General features: G+C 40.8%; 1 protein-coding gene across 11 annotated transcripts in view; it reads left to right on the top strand.

Annotated features, from left to right (window-relative positions):
• The window catches only part of CTTNBP2 (cortactin binding protein 2), a 219,481-nt gene that overhangs the window by 129,557 nt on the left and 65,841 nt on the right, over positions 1–24,083 (top strand). For 9 of the 11 annotated variants that reach the window (XR_016230706.1, XR_016230707.1, XR_011387007.2 and 6 more), the window contains 5 exon segments: positions 5,998–7,654; positions 13,600–13,803; positions 15,432–15,531; positions 18,152–18,302; positions 20,661–20,915. Coding sequence is in view for 8 of the 11 variants with exons in the window: in XM_089327939.1 (XP_089184065.1) it covers positions 5,998–7,654; positions 13,600–13,803; positions 15,432–15,531; positions 18,152–18,302; positions 20,661–20,915 (2,367 nt within the window). In the remaining 3 variants the exon portion in view is untranslated. 11 annotated transcript variants of the gene reach the window in all.

The following is a 24,083-nucleotide window of genomic DNA, read 5'->3' as shown; positions in this document are numbered from 1 at the left end:
TGAAATGTTGCTCTTTCGTCAGCACCATTTTCTACCTGTTTCTTCAGCAATCTTTCCCTCTCTGCAGTGTCTGTCCTGGCTTCCAGGAGCATTGCTGTCAGTCAGTCAGCCTCCTGAGCTTGCTCCCTGCCTCCTGTCCCTCTCTTTTGTTACCTTTGTGTGTGGGTTTGAGACATACCCTTTTGGAAGAGTCAAAACCTGCATAATCCATAAGACAATCATTTTTACTTGCTCCTCTTTATCCTTTTCATTGTTGTTTTGAGACTTTCCAAAGAAATTCTTCCTCATTTTTAACAATTACCTATTTCTTGTATATTTTCCTACCAATATAGCATAACTTACTATATTCAGACTTGTTACTTTGCTGTAATTGGAACTTAGGAAAAGTCATAAGAATGCTACCACCTAACACCCTTTACCCAGGTTGAGTTACTTGTATTTTGCCTCATCTGCTCTTTTCCCCTCCCCTCTGCACACATGCATTCTCACACATACACTTACTTTTCTCTACACCACTGGAGAGGAAATTGGAGTTCTTTTCACTCCTAAATATTTACATATGTATTTCCTAAAAACAGAGACAACCTTTTGCATAATCTTCATATAGTTTACAAAATCAGGAAATTTGTCAATGATACAGTATTTTATTCATGTGCTCACTATTGTCCTAATAATGGTTTTTATAGTGACTTTTTGTAATGCAAAATCATACATTGCATTTAATTGCCTTTTCTCATTAGCCTCTTAAGTTGCACAGTTTCTCAACCTTCCTTCAACGTTTCTGAAAAGCACAGGCTAAGTACTTTTTTAATTGTCAACCAGTGCAAGTTTTTCTGATGTTTCCTAATGATTAGGTTCTGTTTATACTTTTTAGGTAGGAAGTGTTGTGTGCATCACCAAGCATATGAGTCTAAAGCCATTGTCATTTTTATTCTCTCTCAACTCTGCTATCAAGTGCATTTAGTGAGCCTTGTTTTCCATATTATATTTCTCTGTATTTTCCATTTGGCTCTTTTTAAAAAAAATATAGTTCCCATTTCTATGCCAACATTCACTCTGTATATTCTATGGAAATTGCTGTATTAACATTCTTGTCTGCCATTTTTATATAAATCATCTTGGCCCAGTTTCTATTGACTACTTTTTCCTTGACTATAGATTGCTTTTTCTTTATTAACTTCTATGCACGTCTACTAATTTTCTTATCATATATTGAACTTTAGGAATGATATAGCACAAACTCTGGATTCTGTTATCTTTTTGAAAACTTGTACTTTATTTCAGTAGGCAGTTAACCCAGTTAGATTCATAACCTCTGTCTCCTTTCAGTCGGCAACAGATAAAACCGTAGTCCATTTTTCCCAACCCATTCAGCAGCCACCTTCTGTCAAGTTGTGTTGGATTTCCCTCATGAATGTATATGTAATTTAAGGTCCAAAGAAGGTGAAGTTAATTAGGCAGTCCCAGTTCTATCCTCTGACTCAACCAATATAGCTGATACTTTGTGCTGGAGATTTAGCTGGCAATGCTACTGAGATGGGAGTTGTCCTTTGGTGTAATTGTAAAGCTTCACAATGGCAGATCTTACCCAATACAAATGGCTTCTTTTAAAAAAAAAAAAATGTTGTTCTTTGTTTGAAGGACAGAGAAAGAGGGATAGGGAGAGAAGGACAGAGATCGCTCATCTTCTGGTTCACTCTACAAATGCCTGTGACAGCAGAGGCTGGACCAGGCTAAATCCAGGGGCCAGGAATTCAGTCCATGTCTCCCAAATGAGAGGCAGGACTCAACTACCTGAGCCATCACCTGCTGCCTCCCAGAGTGTGCTAAAGCAGGGAGCGGGAATTGAGAACAGAGCCAGGACTGAATTCCAGGCATTCCAACTCAGGATGCAGGTGTCCTCCAGTGCTGTGGAGTTAGCTTATTTCTAATAGGAAGGTTTAGCCCTGCACCCTGTTAATCCTTTTATTGACCTTGAGTCTTTAAGCCATTATGTTTTACATTATTTCAAAAGTTTATATTTAGTCTTTTCAGGAGAGGTTGTTTAATAGAAGTATTTTTCCATTACTGATGTTGGGATTTTCTCTGATATATTCAATAATTATGAAACTACAACCACTATCTAATTACAAAAACCATTCATCTAGAGTTTAAGATGGCCTGTGCTCTAAATCTGTACTTGCCTCTAAGTGTTTTTGCAGAGGAAAACACTGTGCAAAGTCACATCATTTTAAAAGTGAATTAAAAATGCTTTCAGTTCTGGGCACTTGCTCTGTGCTTTATGTGCATTGTCTCATTTGATATTATAAAGTAGTTACTATTGCTCTGTTGTATAAATAGGGGAACCACACAGAACTGGTCTTTAGACAACTTAGCAAAGTTATATAGCTAATAACATTTGAAACAAAACTTTATACTATATCTCCTGGTCTTTTAAGCAAAAAAATGTGGAGTAGAAAGGTCAAGGAAGTTTAAGTTTTTATTCACTTGAGAGGTACAAAGACACAGCAGGAGAGCAGACCAACTGATTGAGTGAGAGAGAGAGAGAACTCCCATCTACTGGTTTACTTCCCAAAGGCTCACAATGTCCAGGGCTAGACTAAGGCCAAATGTGGGTGTTGAATGCAATCCTTGTCTCCCACATGGATGGCAGGAACTCAATTACTTGATCCATTACTTGCTTCTTCCCAGCATTTGTATTAGCATGAAACTGGAGTCAGCAGCTAGAGCTGGGATTTGAACTTAGGTAATAGGATGTGGGAGGCAGGCATCTTAATAAGCAACTTAACTGCTAAATGCCCTTATTAAAGGCTAAATACCCTTCCCATGGAAATGTTTTTAATAGAAAAAATTATTTTTTAAATATGGGAGAGTTTTATATGCTGACTGCAAAGAGCTTTGTGGAATGGCAGATGTTTAATATTTATGAAGAGCAAGGTGATAGTGATGGAGAGGTGATAGCCCCAGAGTGACAGGAGGGGATGAAGTTAATTGCTGAAGGATTGTCTGACATTAAACAGATGGAAGCCTTTATCCCTTAAATTGAAGGGAAGGGCATAAGGATTGATGTGGCTCTAAAGCAAAGCTTAAGGGAGGAGACAGGAGATGGAGGTGGAATGAGTGAGGCTGAGAGTCAGTTAAGTGGTCACTGGGTGGTATTTTTGAGAAGGGCGGCAGAAGTTTGAAATATGCCCTGTAGTATACACAGAGGAGGCTGAGCAAAGTCAGGCAGAGTGATTGATGGCTGGTGCTCTTATCTCGGTGGAGTTTGGAGACATCTGTTTGTTAGTGCATCTGCTGCGAGGTGATAGGATTCAAAAAGACGTACACTGAGCTAGGACAAGTGCTACAAGGACAAAGATGAAAAGAATTATGGAGGCTTTCATAGTTGTGTGCTTGTATAAATGTCAGGGAGGAGTCGAGTTGTTCTCCAGGTGGAACTCTTGGGTTTGATTCTGAAGTACAGGAGGAAGTTGTTGGAAAAGTGAAGTAGCCTGATGGTCCGTAGCAAAGAGACACCCTGGGCACTGTGTGAGCTTGAGACCAGTGGGACACTGAATGAACACCTTGACTCAAACCCCAAGGAGCCACCTGACAGGAGGGAAGCTACTAAGTTGGCCTTTAGTAGTTGTGTTATAAAGCAAGGATAGCACTTAAAAATCGACAGTGAAGTAAATGGTAAAGCTTGTATTTTAAAGTGAAGCTAAAATCAGACCTCATTTGGTTTTTTTTCTGACATTGCTGTTAAGGATTTTTTCTTTTTTTGCAGTTAATATATTTTGAATTTTCTTTACACTTTTACATATGCCTCCTAACTCCAATCTATTGTGTGATGCCTTTTAGAAGAGTTAATTGTGGTTTAGTCAAATTTGTTTGAGGCACCCATATGAATAAGATATGAATAAAACAAATTATGGTATTATGACAGCACTGTTGTGCCCCAAATCTTATCTGATCTACTTAGGAAGTAACCCCTGAATTTTCAAACAGTAGTATAAAAAGTAATTACTTGAGGAATTACTTCTATCCCTGATCACCCATTGGTGGGATCCATCCCAATGCTACTCAGCAACTCTTCTTCAAAGCAGAAAGCGTCCCAGAGTAAATAAGCACCCTCTCTGACCTTGCGTTGGGCAGCCAGGCGTCTTCTCCTTTTGGTGCCATGACGGTGTGACTGTGAGGGAGATGGGCAGTGAGTTTTCACAGCAGAAGGAGGAACAGTAGTCCTCACACCTGACAGGTCGTGAGAATAGCACCTTACTCTTACGACTAACGTAGGCGCTGACCCACTCTGCAGTGCATTTGTGTTTAACGTTGAGAGATCCTCTCTGCAGTGCATTTGTGTTTAACGTTGAGACGAGAAAGCAAAGGCCTTTCCGTGTCTTTAATCGAGGAGCTCTGCTTTAATCTCGAGGGAGTGCTGCTGGGCTGCTTCTCTGGTTGGGCAGGTGAGGTACTTGGGCCAACCTGACTGCTGCATCCCAGCTGAGGCTGTGTTCTTTGGCCTTCCCTGGCACCTGCGACAGCAGAGCAGGGAGAACCTACAGGAATGTGTTAGAGTGTAGCTGCAGGGTGGCGCATGTATTCCAATTAGAGAATGCTGCTTCTCCAGAAAGCACCAGTCCCAGGGGGCTGTGGCCTGGTAAGCAGACTGTCTGTGACAGCAAAGGCAAGGGTAGCCCCATGACCCTGTGCAGGCAGGTAGCACCCACCCCATACTGGGCCAATAGTCTGAATGGGGAACAGCTGTAGTTTTGCTCTGACTCACCCCTGCCATTGGTCTCTCTTGGGCAGTGCACAAGCCACATCATCAGGAGTACTCTGGGAAAGCGTGTGGTGGAATTAGAGGCAGGCATGACATCAGGGTCAGAGACCCTGAAGCAGAATCATGTTCTGGAAACACTGGGACCACCAATGTAGCTGTGAGAGCAAGTGGGATTGAAATGGAAGACAAGGTCAGACTTTGGGTTCACTGTCACTGATTATAGTTTTTTTAAGGTAGTATTCAAGCCTTTGTAGTTTTCAAAGAACTTTCACATACGATTTGTATAACGGTCTACCCTAAGAAGCTCAAAGAAATTAGATTACTTACCAAAGTTTTGAAATCTATGCATTTTTTTTTCATGACTGATGCATTTCATGAACTTGAAGACTTCTAAACACGGGCTTTAAAATTTTTTTGGCACAAAATAAACTTTTCTTTTAATTTTATTTTCAATGCCCTTTTTGTAGTCCCTCATACAGGAGCTAGGGATTTAACTGGTCCTCTATACCCCAAAAGCTAGTTAGCAATTTCTTTATTTTTAATTTGTTTTTTAATTTTCATTGTCTTTGAAAGACAGAAAGAGACATATCTCCTATCTGCTGTCACTTCCCAAATGCCTGCACAGCCAGGGATGGGCCAAGACAAAGCTAAGAATCCAGATTTTCAATGTGGGTGGCAGAGTTCCAAGTACTGGAGCCATCAGCTGCTGCCTCCCAGGGTGCATATTAGCAGGAGGCTGGAACTGGAAGTGGAGCTGAGATTGGAATTAGAAGTATAGCCTGGGGCTTGAATCCAGCACTCTGATTTGGGATGCAGCATCTTAACCACTGCACCAGATGCCCGCCCCCAGTTAGTAATTTCAAATCATTAAACCTTTTCATTTTTATTTCATTAGATCCCTCACAGAGCTATATTTTTATAAAAACAGACATTTTTGAACTCCATGTTGTGATTGGAAGTATCTGATTATTGTTCTCTTCCTGTAGTTAATGTTAACAGATTTTTAAAATTTCCCCATTGTTGTAACTTATGTTTTTCACAAGACCATTTATACCTATTATCATTTTAATGCAACTTTATTCTCTCATAAAACATGTTGAAAATGTGGCACTTTTTCCAATGCCAAGTATGTAATGGTTACAAAATCAATAAAAGTCACAGAAAAAGCACTTCTGGGCAGAGGGGAGAATGTTCACTAAATTAATCCGGGTTTTCCTGCGGATTTCTTCCAGCTGGAAATGGAAAAGCTTCAGCTGCAAGCCCTGGACCAGGAGCACCAGAAGCTGGCGGCTCGCCTGGAGGAGGAGCGCGGCAAGAACCGGCACGTGGTGCTGATGCTGGTGAAGGAGTGTAAGCAGCTCTCGGGTAAGGTCATCGAGGAGGCCCAGAAGCTGGAGGAGGTCATGGCCAGCCTGGAAGAGGAGAAGAAGAAGACGAACGACTTGGAAGAGCAGCTGTGCACTGAGAAACGCCGAAGCGCCGAGATGGAAGCGCAGATGGAAAAGCAGCTCTCCGAGTTCGACACGGAACGGGAGCAGCTGCGTGCCAAGCTGAACCGAGAGGAAGCCCACACCACCGACCTCAAAGAGGAGATAGACAAGATGAAGAAGATGATCGAGCAACTGAAAAGGGGGAGCGACAGCAAACCGAGCCTGTCTCTCCCGCGCAAGACAAAAGACAGGCGTCTGGCTTCTGTGTCTGTGGCCACCGAAGGACCTGTGACGAGGGCTGTTGCTTGTCAGACAGACCCAGTGACGGAAAGCACTGACCACGTGAGGAAGTTGCCTTTGACGGTACCTGCCAAGCCCTCGGCCGGGAGCCCCCTCGTGTCTGCCAACACAAAAGGGAACGTGTGCCCCCACGCCGCGCCGGGCAGACCAGGTATGGACAGGCAGGCCTCCCACGGGGACTTAATGGGCTCTTCTGCACCCACCATCCCAGCTGCAAGTGCAAGCCGCATGGAGGCAAATGGACCAAGCCCTGGCTCCACACCGGATCTCACAAGTAGCACGCCCCCTATTCCCAGTGGCACCACTCCTGCCCCGGCTCACGCGCCTGGGGTGGCCACCCAGAGCCCTGTGCCCGCAGCGCCTGGGCACGGCCTACACTCACCGTGTGCCACCACGGCTTTGCATCCAGGCCTCAACCCACGCATCCAAGCAGCCAGGTTTAGATTTCAAGGCAACGCAAACGACCCCGACCAAAATGGAAACACCACCCAGAGTCCTCCATCAAGAGACGTCTCTCCTACAAGTCGCGACAACCTAGTGGCCAAACAGCTAGCTCGGAACACTGTGACCCAAGCTCTGTCGAGGTTCACAAGTCCTCAAGTGGGTACTCCCCCCAGGCCGGGAGTGCCCCCGACAGGGGATGTGGCCACCCACCCTCCAGTCAGTCGGAGTGGTTTGAAGACTCCCGGCGGAGCGCGAGTCGATAGAGGAAATCCTCCTCCCATCCCCCCGAAAAAACCAGGGCTGTCCCAGACGCCTTCTCCACCCCACCCCCAACTCAAGATTCCGGTGGACAGCAGCAGGGCCTCCAGTGCGGGGGCCAAAGTTGAAAACAAAACTGTGGCTTCGCCTCCTTCCAGCTTGCCCCCCGGGAGCAGGGTCATTACAGAAGAGAACCCCCCTAAGTCTTCCTCCCCTCAGCTGCCACCAAAGCCGTCCATAGAGCTAACTGTGGCACCTGCAGGCTGTGCCGTTTCCGCCCTGGCTGCGTCTCAGGTGGGTGCCTGGCCTGCTGAAACCCTTGGACTGAAGCCACCTGCATGTTCAGACAGTTCCCTTGTCATTCCCAACACCATTGCCTTTCGCTCTTCCATAAACCCTGTTAGTGCCTCAACCAGTAGGCCAGGTGCCTCAGACAGCCTCCTGGTAACAGCATCAGGTAAAGGGATTGAAATATTACAGCCTTTTTTTTTTTTTTTTTTAAGATTGCGACCTGTCCTCTCACTTGCCTTCATTTCCTCCACATTACCTGGGAATCTTTTTGTTTTGTTTTATTTTTAATTTGATGCTTTTTTTCCCCCTTGATGTCTTTCTTTTTTGTCTTTTTCTTTAAAGGCTCCAGGGTATGGTGATTCATCTTGCTGTATGAATTACAGTTTCATTGGGCTAAGTGCTTTCTTCTTGTAAAATAACCTGAAAGTCGTGGTTTGATGCACATGGAGACCATTAATTTAGGGACTAAAATCATTTCCCTGGGAGGAAGGAGGGTTCCCTCTTATTAAATGTTTATCTCCCAAGCCTGCAATATTAGTGGGTTCTCAACAGACAGGATGTTTTCAGGTCTGTTTCTTCCAGGATACCACAAAAAATCCTTTTGAGTAATGATAACGCTACCCTGGATGATTGTACTGATTAGATTTGTTCTGTAATTGGCATATACTAAGCTTTAATGTGAGTTTTATGGGGGAGGTTGTTGTTGTTGTGTCTTTTAACCCCCAACGATGGAGTGTGATTATTTATAAATCTTTGTTCTAAATTTAGTTTCTCCCACAAGCCGTATACCCTATGAGGGCTGTTGCCTGGCACCGTTTGCCCACAGATGGAGAGCAGCACGTGGGTTTTGTTAGAGAAGGTTCCCGTTGCAGATGCGGTTTGTGAAGTCACTGTATCTGGGACTCTGGAACAAAGAATGTCAGTTTCTCCCTTGTGCTGTGCAGAGCTGGGGGAAGCATTGCTTTTTTATTGACATGCCTGGATTAATTTGTCACAGAGCAAAGATGCCCCAAAATAACCTGAGAGTGCCAGAGTTCTGTTGAAGCTTGAGAGGTGTCTCTCCCACCATCAGATTTGAGTGCTTCGTGGAGACTGGCGATTCTAATGGCAGGCAACTTAACTTAAAGAAGGGTTGAATAGTGCTGACTTTAAAACTTAGAGGGGAGAGTAGGAACTGGAAAATACCCACTTGATTTGCTTACTCTCAGGTGATTTGAACAGCACATCAGGACTGACCTATAGCATGGACTTTGAAATTAAGTCAGATCTCCCTTGGAATCCAGGCTGTGCCACTTACAACTGCATTGCTGGTGATTTTTCTGCAACTGAGCAAGTTTCCACTTTCTTACTATGGAGCTTGAGCTGCTTTTATGTGGAGGGTGGCTGTTAGGAGGGTCAAATGCTGTAACACATCAGTGAGCGTGGTATTGAGCTTGGAATGACCCAGGCAATCAGTCAATAGAGATGACAGTACTGCTTTGAGGATACCGCTTTGCTTTCAGCATTTTTGAGAATTTGCTTTAGAATTGACTTTAGATGTCTTCATAAGTAGTCAACAATCCATTTTTTTTGTCTAGATGGTATTACTGAGCTGAACAACCTTTATTTTGGCCTAAAATAATATTGTATATTTCTCTCAAGTTAAATCCACCTTCATAAGAGGAGTTGTTTGCTACTGCTCATGAGAATAAGAGCACGTACTATAAGATTGTTAGACAATCACAGAATAGAAATTCTAAAAATGTTTGGAGCAGTGGCAGTGCTAATGACAGAGCTGCATTGTTTACAAAATAGAGAATACTTTTGAGGATGTATGTTTTGGGAGTCTTTAAAAATGCAAACTTATTTTTGCTTTGATGTCTTGAGGCTTTGTCAGTTGTTGCTGTGGTCATTTCTGTGGCTCCAGGTCCAACTGCCCCTTGGGTTCAGCAGAGCAGGATCCGTGACTGACAAGCCAGTTTGTCAAGAGGATTTTCAGTTCACCTTTAAAGACAAAGAATTTTAACCTGATATCTATATTCATCAGAATGATCTGCCTAGGATATCATTGAACTTTGGATAAATAAACCCTGGGTGCTATGAAAATAATGCCCTTGAAATTGGTTCCTTTTCTTCTATTCTCTGATTTTCACATTTGGCCAAAGTGTTCTCAAAATTGCTTGGTACTTACCTCTGGTGAATTGACAGGTGTCCATGGATGTCCTTCGATTGTAAGATCTGGCTTCTTAGGGAGGTGCGGAAGCACTGGAGACTTTAGTCCTTCAGTAAGAGTTTACGAACACCTCATCTGTTCAGAGAATGGAAATTTTTTTACACATTGGGGGTACACAGCTGTATAACAGCCATGGAAAGTTCACGTCAGTCTGAACTTTCCAGATGAGGCACCAGATTCCAAGTCTGTTTTCCATTTAGATTGCCCTTGTCTTTACTACCATTCCTGTTGCAACTGGGAAGCACCAGTGCTCCCTCCATCCTGCCCCTGGACCTGTCTGTGCCTGGGTGAGCTTGTGCTCCCCAAGGGTGTAAGCCCACTGGAGGTATTAACCTAAACAGCCACTGAGGTCATTGTGGCTGTTATGAGCAGGGTGTGGGGAGAGGGCACATCTCCCAAACACCTGGCAGATGTCTGTTTCCATTTTCCTGATCAAAGGAGTACTGAATTCAGTGTAAGAAAGAAGATTCATCAATTTCCTCCCCCTGGAGAACTAATTGTCTCCCTGAGCTATAATTAGCTTTTCTACCTAAAAGTGAAAGCATTGAACCAAAAAATTTACTATTCTTTCCAAACCAAAAGCTGTCTTAAAGTTGGCTGATTTTTCAAACAACACAACTACTAGATCCCGTGATCTTTCCAACTCTAGGGTTCTGTGTGTCTGTACCAGCCAACATCTGTAACGGTTGTCTTAAGTGGATCCACGAGGAGCATTGGAATGAAGTTTACTGAATCATGTCGTGAATCACCCTAACTCTTTGGGCAACATCTATGGCCAAATGTTAAAATTTTAAATAATGTCTTAAATTCAGAATGACTTAGAATTTCTTATTCTTAACTAAACTAGTCAAATGAGCACATTTCAGCTAGAAATGACAGCAGGCAGCTGAGTTTCCATACCCTTGGAATTTTTTCTTCTGTTTTATTATTATTTGACACATTTGATTGAATTTGCTTCGGACACTTTCACTTCATTAAACATGTATTTTTAAAATTATTTGCTATGTAAGATTGGCTTAAAGGCTAAACGAGAAAATAAGAATGACCTGGGCTATGACATTAACCTTCTTCACCCTCTGAAGCTGATGCCAGAAGCTGTTTGCAAGTACTCTTCCATGCCATTGCATGCCCTGTCCATTCCTCCCCTCCTGGCATGCTCTGCAAATGCTCACTCTTACTAATGTTTGCATGCCACGTGGCGAGGCTGAGTGACCTTCCTCTCACATCACTAGGGTAGCTGTTTCAATATAGGTCTGCTCTGCCATTACAGGACCAGTTATCTATATATTACCATTTTGATCATGGATGGGATTTCAGATGAACAGTACAGTCTCATAATGAAGTTTTTCGTTTTTCCCCATATTGATAGCAGGACTCATAAAACTAAGCTTTTCTGTGCTAGAGAAAATTGAAAATTATAGTGAAGATTTAAAATTCATGAATACACAAGAAATATAAAACACTTTTCTTTTATAAAGATTTTTAAAATATATTTTAGTCCTGGCATGTCATCTTCTGTACTTTTGTGTAATAGAAGAATCTCAGACTCTTCACTGATTGAAAGATTGAGAAACATTGTGAATAGACTATTTTATATTTCAGATAAGAACACTTAAAATAAGGTTTCCCAGGAAGTTTTACCATCATTATGTATTTCCATATAAAGCAGTTGAAAATACATTTAAACTGTTCTCTGCAAAAAACCCAGAATTGTGAATAAAGAAAGATGTAAATAAAACCCAAAAGAAGAGCAAACTTTTATATATAAATGTTGGTATTCATAAGAGAATACCAATAACCAAAAACCTTGTACAAGATCAAAAGTCTGAAAGAATGATTGAGTGTGTGTGTGTGAGTGCTGTGTGTGTGTGTGAGTGTGAGTGTGAGAGAGAGAGAGAGAGAGAGAGAGAGAAGGGGGAGAGAGAGGGGGAGAGCATGAGAGCACGTGCCATACTCCTCAGATCCACAGGACCATCGTGCGATGCCTTCCTATTGCCTGTTTGCTTTGCAGTCAAGGTTTCATACCTTGGTGTTTATAATTTCTCTGTTCATCCATTTCTAACAAGTACTGATTTAATTTTTGTGGGCCTGTTTTTTTTGTTTGTTTGTTTTTAAGAAAATACAAAAGGTAAAATGTACCAGAGAGGAGCCTTCTTGTAAGTATGAAGTAAAAGTATTACTTTTGTAAGAAGAGCTAATGAATATCAGTGGGAAAATATCATGCAGTTTAGATTAAATATTGAAATGTTTGGGCATTTTAATTTTGTATGTCTCTACAATACTAAGAGGTTAATAATAATTTATTTGTGAACCCAGATAATTGATTATGGAGATATGATATCTAGCTTTTAATAAGCAGTAAAGTTGAACTTGTATAAATGGTTTTATTTTGTTTTTCATAAAGAATTTTAAAACTCCTGAGAAATTAAGTTGATAAGTACCTTTTAATATTTATTAAGATTATTTAAGGTCAATAATTTAGGATTCATTCATAAGCACTGGATATTCACACATGATAATGCCCAGAATATTGTCCTAATACCACTGTGCAGGAGATATAAACTATCCATAATGTGGGCCTTTCTAAAGGGAATGTTAGCATTTAGATGTGGAAAGGGTGACCAAAAGAATGAATATTTATACATATGCATAACAAAATTACGGAGAGGTGCTGAGGCTCCAATCAGGGCTGGGGAACTTATTTTCTGCCAGGGGCCATTTGGTTATTTAGAACATTGTTCCAGGGCAGCACACAATGATCAACTGAAAAATCAGCCTGCTATTGAATTTCGAGTCCCACCTGTGGTTCCCTTGGCAGGACCAGACCAAATGATTTCATGGGCCATATATGGCCTGTGGACCAGACATCCCCCACCCCTGCTTGGAATAAAGTAAAATGACTTCTTAAACGTTCATTGTATTTCAGCCTAAAATACACAAAATCCAATATATCACATTAAATAAACATTTTTACTTTACTGTTTTTACAGCCTTTTGATCAAGGAAGAATTCAGAAAATTTTCCATGCTATATACAGCCGACTTCACACACTTACCAGATTCCCTTCTAAAGCTGCTAAATACTGATGAGAAATCTCTAACTATGATAACTCTTACGATCTTTGTTGAAACTGTATGGTAGAGTGTCCTGTTTTGTTGACTGATTAAAAGTTTGTTAGTCATGTTGTAAAGATGGCCAGGTGATTTTACAGTCTTCAAAATTGGGTATGGACTATGTGTACCAGTGTATTCTGAATCTACTTATTAAGTGTCGTATTTCTACTAGTTCTTGATACCAGAGAATGGTTGGCCCCGTTATTATTAGTCCCAAATAAGGGAATTCAAGGGATGTAAACAGATTTTTTGACAGTGATTGGACTATATTCATTTATGTGAGATTATTAAGTACTTTAAGGGCCATCACTGAAAAAGGAGAATCTCTATTGCTTACAACTATTTCTGTCTTTTACCTGAAAATGCCAGTTTGCTTTTGCAAATCTATATTGACATTGAGGAAACTTTTACATAATGAAAAGGCTCAAATTGTTTTGAGATCTTGAAGGGGAATTAGACCTTTAAAATGAGACAGCCATCTCAGTTTCCTAAAACCAGTCACCACTTTAACACTGACCTGTACAAAACCGATGACTAAAATAACCTGTCACTGTGTATGCATTAATTTAATTAGCAATGGATGTAAGCTCTGGAATAACAGGACAAATTCATCCTAAGTACATATTAACAGATTGAACCTTCTAGAAAACACATAATCCTCTAGGGATACGTGTCCATCTGTGTGTGGGTATATGTGTGTGTGCGTGTGCAATTCAGAAAGGAACAGGTAATAGCTGTCTCTTGTCCTTGCTCCTACTCTCTAACGAGAGTCACTTTAACCTACAGGCTGGTCACCCTCCCTAACCCCTTTGCTAATGAGTGGTGGTCCTGCCCCCCTGGCTGGCAGGCCCACCCTTCTTCAGCAAGCTGCTGCCCAGGGAAATGTCACTTTATTATCAATGCTGCTTAATGAAGAAGGACTGGACACTAATTACTCCTGTGAAGATGGCCATTCTGCCTTGTATTCTGCTGCTACGAATGGACATGCAGGTAAAACCAGCAGGCTCTCGCCTCTTCATCTCTATACGCAGAAGGATGGGCAGGCAAAGCCCTCGCTACCATTGTCAGGAACTAACATAAATTTGGATTTCAGTATTATCTTAGTTGTGGAGAAATTCTTTTTTAAGGTATTTATTTATTTGAAAGTCAGAGTGATGGGGGACTGTGGGTGGGAAAAGTTTGAGAGAGAAAGATTTTCCATCTTCTAGCTTGCTCTCCAAAAGGCTGCAACAACTTGAGCTAGGGCAGGACAAAGCCAGGAGTCAGAAGCTCCTTTTGGGTGCCCAAATGGGTGGCAGCAGCACAAGTACATGGGCCATCTTTGCCTGCTGTCCCAGGTGCAGCAGCAGGGAGCTAATTCAGATGTGAAGGTGCCAGCATTGCAAACCACAGTTTAATCCACTGCACCAAAATACCAGCCCTCATAGTGGAGAATTTATTCATGACAGTCAAAGTTTTTCTAAACATTAGAAAATTCCAATTGTATACTTCCTTACAGTAACATCTTATTGCAGCTAGCAAAACATAATAATTATTTTATGCACAATGAAATGTATTGTGCACGTAGAAACTTAAAGCCTAGCAACTGCAAAATACATTTTTGAATGAAGCCCTCCATCTGCAATCACTCGGGTTGGACAAAATAGCCCTCATTTGTCTAATAGAAATACCTGATGGGGGAAAAGTCAAAGCATCAGTGCTTAGCACATTCTCCTGTGAGGGGAGATTTTAGTCCTTAGAGAACGTCGTTGGTCTGAAATTCTATAGTTGGAACAATTTGGATTTTTTAAGAGAACCAAGAAGTTATGCATCTATAAATGATATATTCAGGAAGACTAGGAATTATTCATTAAAATGCAAATCCTAAAGTTCCATGCACTGGAACATATGGTAGTAAAGAAAAATAGGTTTTCGTCTGCAAAGTCAGATAGCACTGCATATGTGAGCCATGTGATTGTTGATTAATTCAGATAGAAAGAAGATTCTAGTGAGCTTAGTGAATTCATTATTTTTAAAGTTTTTTTAAACTGTTCCTGCCAAAGCACTGCAGGATGCAGAAATTAAATCCAGTAATTAGCACAAGCAATGTTGTTTCTAGGTGATATTTTTGCCTGACTTCAATGATTTTCTATGGGCTTTCCTTTAGCTTCGTTTATGGAGGTATATACAGGAAGGGAAACATAAAAAAAGCATTGAATGATGAAGCTAGACGTTCTGAAGTAATACTTTAACTATGTAATTACAAAGAATGGTATTTCAATTTGGTAAATGGGCTTGTTTCTCTGTCCAAAAACATTTTCTGGGTAGGCTGATGGAAAAAATCTGGTAAAGCATTTTCTGGCACATGACATTCCTTTTTCTCATCAGCAACTCCTCCCAAAGCACTGAGAAAAGTCATGTCTGAGTTGGTGAGTCTGGGCTGTTAGTCTTTGGGAGTGGAAGCTACCCGCCCTGTGTAATAGTCTGTGGCATCTCCCAGGTGCCACGATGGGATGGTCAGATGAACTGAGCAGGGGAGAGGCCCTCTGGGTTTAGAACCTATGTGCAGCTTGCGTACAACTTGGTCCATTCTAACTCTGAATGGGAAAATGAAATGACTTTGCATTGAAAATCCATAGACTGTGTGAGATTGCTGCTGAATGCAGAAGCCCAAGTCAATGCTGCTGAGAAGAACGGCTTCACACCCTTGTGTGCCGCAGCTGCTCAGGGACATTTCGAGTAAGTGGTGTTCCTCATTGTGTGTGTGTGTGTGTGTTTTGTATTTTATGTACATTTTTAGTTCCAGCTAAAGATGTAAACTAGAGCATCAAATCCATGGAGAAGTTCACAAAACATGTTTTGAGGATTGAAACACAAAATTGGATCCTAAATTTGTTTTTCTTAATAGTGAAGTAGTTATATATGAGGGAAGTGGAGAAGAGAAATGAGCTGCATCCACCAGCCCACGAGAGAACTTACTTCTGATTAAGATGACCTGGAGCCTCTCAGCACACGGATCAGGAGATCAGAGCCTGTTGAGAACTTTCCTGTTCCCTCTTCTCCACCACTCTAATCCAGAAAAAAAAAAAAAGGCTTTCTACTGATGTTGGCATTAAAAGTAACACATACAATTATCTGTAATAATCTTAACTTTCTAGTGGCAATTTACTCCCATTTATTCCTCTTGCTTTTTTTTAATAGTTGAAGGAGGAATTTTATCTGCTAAAAGTAGTTCCAGCATAAAGACAAAGAGAGCCTGCTAATTAAAATACACATAACTCTCTCTTGAGTAGCTTACTAAATCGGTTAGATACAGGCACAACTTTTAAAAATTGAAAGTCATATTTTTCTAATTAAGTATAGTCTAGCTGTGTTACATCCTTTCCCTGAGCTGAAATCGCAGGTTGAGGGGAATGCAAGCTGTTTTCAGTTTTTTAATCCAACTTGCTGATAGAAATGTTCTTAATAAGTTGCAAAATTCTCGAAATTTTTTTCTTTGTAGACTTATTTATTTGAAAGGCAGACAGAGAAAAAGAGATTGTCTATCCAGTGGTTCAATCCCCAGTGGCTGCAACAATTGGGGATGGACCAGGCCAACGCCAGAAGCCTGGAACTCCATCTGGGTCTCCCACATCAGCAACAGGGGCCCAAGCACTTGGCCATGCTCTGCTGTTTTCCCAGGCGCATTTTCAGGGAGCCAGATTGGAAGCAACATAGCTAGAACTCAGACTGGCCCTCTGTTGTGGGATGCCAGCTTGCAAGCCGTGGCTTAACCTGCTGTAGTACACTGCTGGCCCCTGAAATGGGGTTTTTAAGGTTTGCACCAATGTTATTGATCATAGATGTATATTTTCTAAAAATTAGTATGCAGCCCTAATTATTGAATTATTTTTTCTGTGTACCTAACACATCGCCATGAGTTTGTAAATGAGAGCTATAGACACTGAATTTGCTGCTCCTTTTCAGAATACCCCAAGTCCTCCAAAAGGGATTTCTCCTTCTTGGTTGTCATTTTTCCAATACCTGCCACCAGGCCCTCTGGAGGTGATTTGCTTAGAAAGTATAACCATCACCGGAATGTTGGCATGGATGGTTTTATAAAGAGGAAGAACCCTAGGGAAAACTATGGCTCAGTTAATTTAAATAGATAGACACAATATACACGTCCATCAGTATGTAAGTTATTTTAAAATTAAATATATAAACCACGTACTTCCCAGAAAAAATAAGAAAAAAAATACATCTGCATTTTAAAAAAGATGTGAATCACTTCTTAATTTGATCATGGTTTAACTTTCTTTGGTAAATGTATTCTCAACTAATGTTACAAACTCAAGTTCTCGGTGTTTAGGTAGGTGTTATGTGTTACAAAGTCTTTTTCTCTTTTTTAAAGATTATATTTATGTATTTGAGAGGCAGAGTTAGAGAGAGAGAGAGAGAGAGAGAGAGAGAGAGAGGTCTTCCATCTGCCAGTTCCCTCCCCAAATGGCCTCAATGGCTGGAGCTGGGCCTATCCGAAGCAAGCAGCTAGGAGCTTCTTCTAGGTCTTCCACGTGGATGCAGGGGCCCAAGCACTGGGCCATCTTCTACTGCTTTCCCAGGCCATAGTAGAGAGCTGGATCAGAAGAGGAGCAGCCAGGACACAAACTGGCACCCATATGGGATGCCGATTCTGCAGGCAGAGACTTAACTTACTACAGCACAGTGCCGGCCCTGTGTCACAAAGTTCTGACCTCATTTCTTTCCTTGTTGATTTTCAGGGCAATGAACTTCTGATTAGTTGTCATTTTCCCTCTACTCTTCCTCCCCCACCGCCTTCAGGACACAGAGCAACTTGTGCTGTCTGTCTCCCCAAGGCAGCCCCTCTGCTCAGCCTCCCTGCTGCCTTGCATAGAGCAGGAGCATGGTGCCCTGCTGTCTGCACTACTTGTAATGATTTTCTCAAGGGAAAATATCGGAATGACTAAACAGCCCAACTTTTTTCAAGTTTCATAGTATTTTGAACCACAAATAACATATATATTTATAATATATAATATATATATATCAAGTTCAGTGAAACCATTCATCACAAGGACTCCAGATTTATAAGTTGGTTACAGAAAAATGTCAACCAGGCTTTAGCATTTGATCAAGCCTATTTTAAATTTCCATGGAAATAATCCAATTTTGTGATTAAAATGTGTTCTCCAGCCTTGTTAAAAAAGAGTATATAAGATCTCAAAGAACGGATAAAGTACCTGAGGTAGTTAAAGCTGTAAATCATTTTAGCATTATTTTCTGAATTTCAAATGTGGGTCAGGTGGTGGTTCAGAGGTCAAACCAGATTTTACAGAACTAACCACAATCTTGTGTCTAGGTGTTTAGAATTACTACTTGCATCTGATGCTGACGTCAATCATGCTGCTGATGGAGGACAGACACCTCTATACCTGGCCTGTAAAAATGGAAATACAGACTGTATTAAACTCTTGTTGGAAGCTGGAACTGACCGAAGTATAAAAACCAGAGTGAGTACCAGAGCTGCTTTTTTTTTCTCTCTCTCTCCACATATGTAATTTGCAAGATCTCTGTGAACTCTATAGCTAGAAAACCAAAACGCAGTTGGTCCTCTGCATCCATGAGTTCCATATCCACACCTCTGCATCTGCAGTTCAACCAACCACGGATTGGAAAATTGCACCGGTAATGAACAGGTATAGACTTTTTTTCTTGTCATTATTCCCTGAAAAGTACATTGTAAGTATTTGCATAACATTTCCATTGTATTCAGAATTATAAATAATCTAGAGATAAAGGGTGGGAAAGGACATACATTGGTTATGTACAAATCGTTTGCATTTTTATATCCTGGGATGGGGTCCTGGAATTCCCAATGGTACTGAAAGGCAACTGCACGTTCAAACAGAGGTTGCTGTTTTGTTTTACTTTGCTTTTAGGAGGTTGGATTTGGAAAGTATCCAACCTCTGAGTCCCTTCCTGACTAGTTAACAGCCCTGTTTGTTAGCCTATCCAGATCATTCGCCTGTAAAACATTAAAACAAATACCATGTCCTGACAACTTTGAGAATTCGAGGAGATAATGAAGTATACATTTTTATTCATTCAACAAATAATAATCCTAGATTATTTTTGGGGTTTTTGTAAGTGATTTTGCCTAAGGGAACCAACGGTTAATGATATAAGCAGGGATATAATAAGCTGGGTACAGCTGCCCTTAAGTATTCATGGGGAATTGGTCCCAGCACCCCTGTGGATAACAAAATCCATGGTTGTTCAAGTCCCATATATAAAATGGCGTGTGTGAATGGTGTGTGAATATAAGCTTTGCACACTACCCAATATAGTATAAGTATCTCTAGATTACTTATTTTACCTAATAGAATATGCTATGTAAATAGTTGTTATATTGTCCTATTTAGGCAATAATGACAATTTCAGAGCAGATGGAGTTGTTAGTATTATTTAAGCATTTTGATTCACAGTTTTTAGAATTGCCAGGTAAGGAACCCTATGGGTTCTTGTGCCTTTTAATAAAAAAAAAAAAAAAAAGAGAATGGGAAACTCAAATCTTTCAAGATGAGCTATATGGCTTTTTAATGTAAGGGAGAGAGGCCTGAAAAAATTCTTATGACTTGGTGCCTATATGAGTGATACTCCCACATTTTATGACATAAAATCCCTGTTTATGAGAAAAATAGTATATATGTGTATGTATATAATTTCCACATATGAAGCCAATGTTCAAAATGTTAAAAATTATTAAATCTTACAATTAAAAATTTTTTGTTTAAAAAAATTCCCCAAAAGCAAATAAATAAAAGACTGATACTCTGAGTAAAGTTCTCTGCAACCAATGGAAAACAAGCTGTGACGCTGCTTTACGTGATAGGAGGCCAAGGACTCGACTCCATTTGCTAGTCAGTGCTCAGCCATGCACTTGTTTAGGCAGGGAGTCTTCATTGGTGTAGGTACAGAACCAACAAGGAAAACATTAGCAAATGATTCAATGGCTCAGTCTAAAGATGGCTGCTATTTAGCATCTTTTTTTTTTTTTTGCCTTCTTATCCATTAGTTTTTAAAGTGTGATGAACCTCACCAAAGTATATTTAGTATAGTTATATGACATACCACACTAAACAATTAGGTCAAAGGAGAAACAAAGGTTAAAAAATAAAGCCAAAATTCAAGTCACCAAAACAAAGCTCTGTTCTTTTATGAAAAAATTTAAAAAACTAATAAAGATGAGTGCCTGAATCGAAGGTAGACCGAGAGACTGGCATTGTGGTGCAGCAGGTTAGGCACCCCACCTGCATCACCAGCCTCCCATATGAGCACCAACCGGTTCAAGTCCCAGTCGATCTGCTTACGATTCAGATTCGAAAGCAGCCAAAGACAGCCCAAAGGGCGCGGGCCCCTGTGACCCCGTCGGAGACCCAGAAGGAGTACCTGTCTCCTGACTTCAGCCTAGCCCAGGTCAGCCACTGAAGCCCTTTGGATATGGAAGATCTCTTTGTTTTTCTGTCTCTCCCTCTATTTCTGTAACTTGGCCTTTCAAACAAATAAATAAATGTTAAAAAGAAAGACAAGCTTTATGTATGAGTATATCAAAATGAGAGACTCTAAATGGAAAGATTTTCCGTAGAATCATAGCATAGTGCTTGTCAAACTTTGGTGCCTTTTAGGGGAGGGCTTTTTTAAAACTGATTGTGGATGTCTTCCCCTGCCCCAACCCTACTCCTCAGAGTTCCTGATTCAGTTCCTGATTCCTGGGGTGAGGGTAAGAACTTTTAGAGGAGAACTTAACATAAGACTTCTCAACATTCATACCATTATCAACTGTTTCCCTTCTGTCATTTTGTTTTCAGGATGGCTGGACACCAGTGCATGCAGCTGTGGACACTGGTAATGTGGACAGCCTGAAGCTCCTCATGTACTATCAAGCACCAGCTCGGGGGAACTCTTCCAATGAAGAGGAGCCTGAATCGGGCGCCTTTGCCCGGGATGGTGGGGAAGAGAGTTCTGAAGGCACATCCGAACCCGTTGTTTCTGCAGATCTCATTAACCACGCCGACAGAGAGGGCTGGACTGCTGCCCACATCGCTGCTTCGAAAGGCTTTAAGGTGTGTCTGGTACCAGCTGGTCTCACTGTGCAATTGTAATTTGGTGAAGGACACAATTGTGCTATCGATTGAGTGTATTTGAGCAGTGATTGGAGACTGACGCTATTGCAGGAGATGATCAGCTGCCAATACAGATTGCCCTGGGTCCAGTCTAGCAGATTTTTATGGTCAAGGTTATAAGAGACTTTTCATAGAAATTATTGTAGTTAGAATTTGTTAATAAGAAACATGAAAGTAATTTCAAGCATTTTATCTACAGCAGAAAAAGAGTGGAATCGATCTAGTTCATTGGGTCGTTCGGTTCACTGCCAACATCGTGCGGGTGGTGTGAGGCAGGGCCAGGAGTCAGACCCTGTTGCAGAGTTCACATTCTTGTTCAGCGCCCTCAACTGCCAGGCTAACTCCTTGCCAGCACTGTCTTACTGAGAGCTAAGAGGGAGTGCTAGATTTTGTACTGTCTCAGAGAGACTGCAAAGATTCTGATTATTAAATAGTCGGTCACTCCTACTTTTTTCTATTTAAATCACCTTAGCAACAACAAGCTGTTAGGAAGCTCCTGAGGGCAAGGCACTGTGTATGCTGGCATTTGCAGAAATGATTTCTGCCTTCAGGTGACTGCTACTCCAGTGGCAAGTGTGCAGGGCACTAGACAATGTAGGATAAGAGAAGCACAACAAACACAAGGGTAATAAACATACAGTTGGAACAGAATAAAAAGTCAATGATTGCACGAAACAAAGACCACATACATATTTCTAAAGGTAGAGTTTCAGGAATGTTAGGTTCAGGAATGGCTTCTTCTGGAGGAGATGGGAACTATTTTGGAATTTATGGGGTAGGCTAAACTTACCACTCACCAATGGGAGAGGAGAGTAGGTCAGATGGAGGAAACAGTAGGAACAAACTAATTGGCTTTGCAGTTTAAATTGATTAATCTAGAAATAGGATGTAAAATATTTTGGATGATGAAAACTGATGGCAGGGGGAGATGCTAAGTGAAAGGTGACAGAAGGAGCAGACATAATGTGAGATATTACAAACTGAAAATGTCCAAGGACTGAGTTGGTATGAGAAATGCGAAGTTGAATAGAGACGTAATGGTGACTGTCCCAGACAGCAAAGCAAGGCCACTGTTGTGAAGAAGAAGATGGAAGGTGGTTTTAGATACACTGGATTTAAGTGCTGTGATCTGTTTGTCCACATGCACATACTGAGAGATGTGTATGAACTGAGTGACTTCCTACTTTTGTGCTCCTGTAGCAGAAGCTGTTCATTTTAGACTTTTGTTTAAAGACATGACAAAAAGAATTTAATTCAATGTGGAGATATTATTTGTTAGCAGACTTTTTTCCCCCGCTGACTCTTGAACAAGAGACACAAAAATTCTGAAAACTTGTTATGTATGTGTTGATATAAATGGAATGTAATAGTGTTTGACATAAAAGTGCTTTGGAGACAAAAATGGAAAATATGAAGTTTCTATTTGAAAATGTGTGGTTAATATAGGACTGTGAATCTCAATTGATGATGGGGAGGTGCATGGAAGGGTTAATTTGAAAACTCCCACCCCTAAAAATAACCTCTATAATGTGAGATTTAATGACAGAAGAGAGATGTACAGAAGCAAATCAGTCAGAAGCAAAGAAACAAAACCAAATCGGAACACACCTAATCCAGGAAGTTTGTCTGCTGTGTCTCTCCCCAAGATGAGCTACCCTCCTCTGTAGGGTGATTGTGTTGCTGCTCAGCTCTTTAATTATGAATTCCTGATCTGGTCTGGAGTTTTTATGATAAAGGATGTATCTACATCAACTTCTATGACCCCAGCAAGCAGTGAATGCTCTGTCACTGTTCAATAAAGGGAAATATCATTTTTTTGTCTCATAGATTAAGACTCTTCTCCATTCTCATACTTTAAGAAGTGTAAGATGAATTTTAGACAAGAAGTGGGTTTTAAAAAGTGAGCATGATTGACAAAATTCACACACTGCTGCTAGGCTATAGCCCAGTACCTATGTCACCTCTTAGCATGAATGACTGCATCTCATATCAGAGTGCCTGGTTTGAGTCTTGGCTCTTCCACTTCTGATCCAGATTCCTGTTAGTGTGCACCCTGGGAGGCAGCAGATGATGGCTGAAGTATTTGGTTCCTTGCCATTCATGGTGAGATATCTGCATGGAGTTCTGAGCACCTGGCTTCAGTGTGGCCTAAGCCAGCAGACATTTGGGGAGTGAACCAGCAGATGGAACATCTCTCTCTGTCTCTCTGCCTTTCAAGTAAATAAATTTAAAAAAAATTGATTCCTCTAACCCTGGAGTAGATATTTAATCTTCCAATCTAAATTCTTCATTTTATGATTAGGATTTTTAAATTTTTATTTATATAAAGAGAACATATTTCATGTACATCATAGATAAAATTCTAAGAAGATAACCATACTCCCCTCCATCCTACTCTCTCAATCCCCACTCTTGCCTTCCTTTTTTTTCTTTTTTACAATATCACACTTTCAATTTACTTTATAATTACAGGCTTAATGCACCACTGACCATAGTGTTCACCAAGAGAAAGTAGAAAAACCACTGTTCCAAAGTAATATAGACAAGGGCTATAAACAATAATCAACATAAGATGTCAATTTCATTCCTATATTTTTAAAATAATCTTTATCAACTACCACAAAGAAAACATAATTGTCATTTGGGGACTGGCTTATTTCATAAGCATAATGGTCTCCAGTTGCATCCATTTTGTTGCAAAAGATAGGATTTCATGCTTTTTTAAGGCCCAGTAGTATTCCATTGTGTGTGTGTGTGTGTGTGTGTGTGTGTGTGTATCAGTATCACATTTTCTTTATCCAGTCATCAGTTGATGGAAATTGTGAATTGAGCTGCAATAAATGTGGGGGTTCAGACAACAATTTCATACATTGATTTGCTTTCCTCTGGGTAAATTCCCAGGAGTGGGGTGGCTGGGTTATACTGTAGATCCTTTTTTAGCCTTCTGAGGAATCGCCATACTGTCTTCCATGTTTGTAATTTACATTCCCACCAACAGTGTAAAGGGTACCTTTCCCCCCATATCCTCACCAGTTTTTATTGTTTTTTGATTTTTGGGTTTTTTTTTTAGCTTTTTAAAAAACTTTTATTTAATAAACATAAATTTCA

This window comes from Oryctolagus cuniculus, chromosome 3, assembly GCF_051225735.1.
Source record: "Oryctolagus cuniculus isolate XC-2025 breed Fujian yellow rabbit chromosome 3, ASM5122573v1, whole genome shotgun sequence".
In the NCBI taxonomy this organism is placed as follows: Eukaryota; Metazoa; Chordata; class Mammalia; order Lagomorpha; family Leporidae; genus Oryctolagus; species Oryctolagus cuniculus.
The sequence above is the reverse complement of the archived record's forward strand: the minus strand, read 5'-3'. Positions and strand labels throughout refer to the sequence as shown.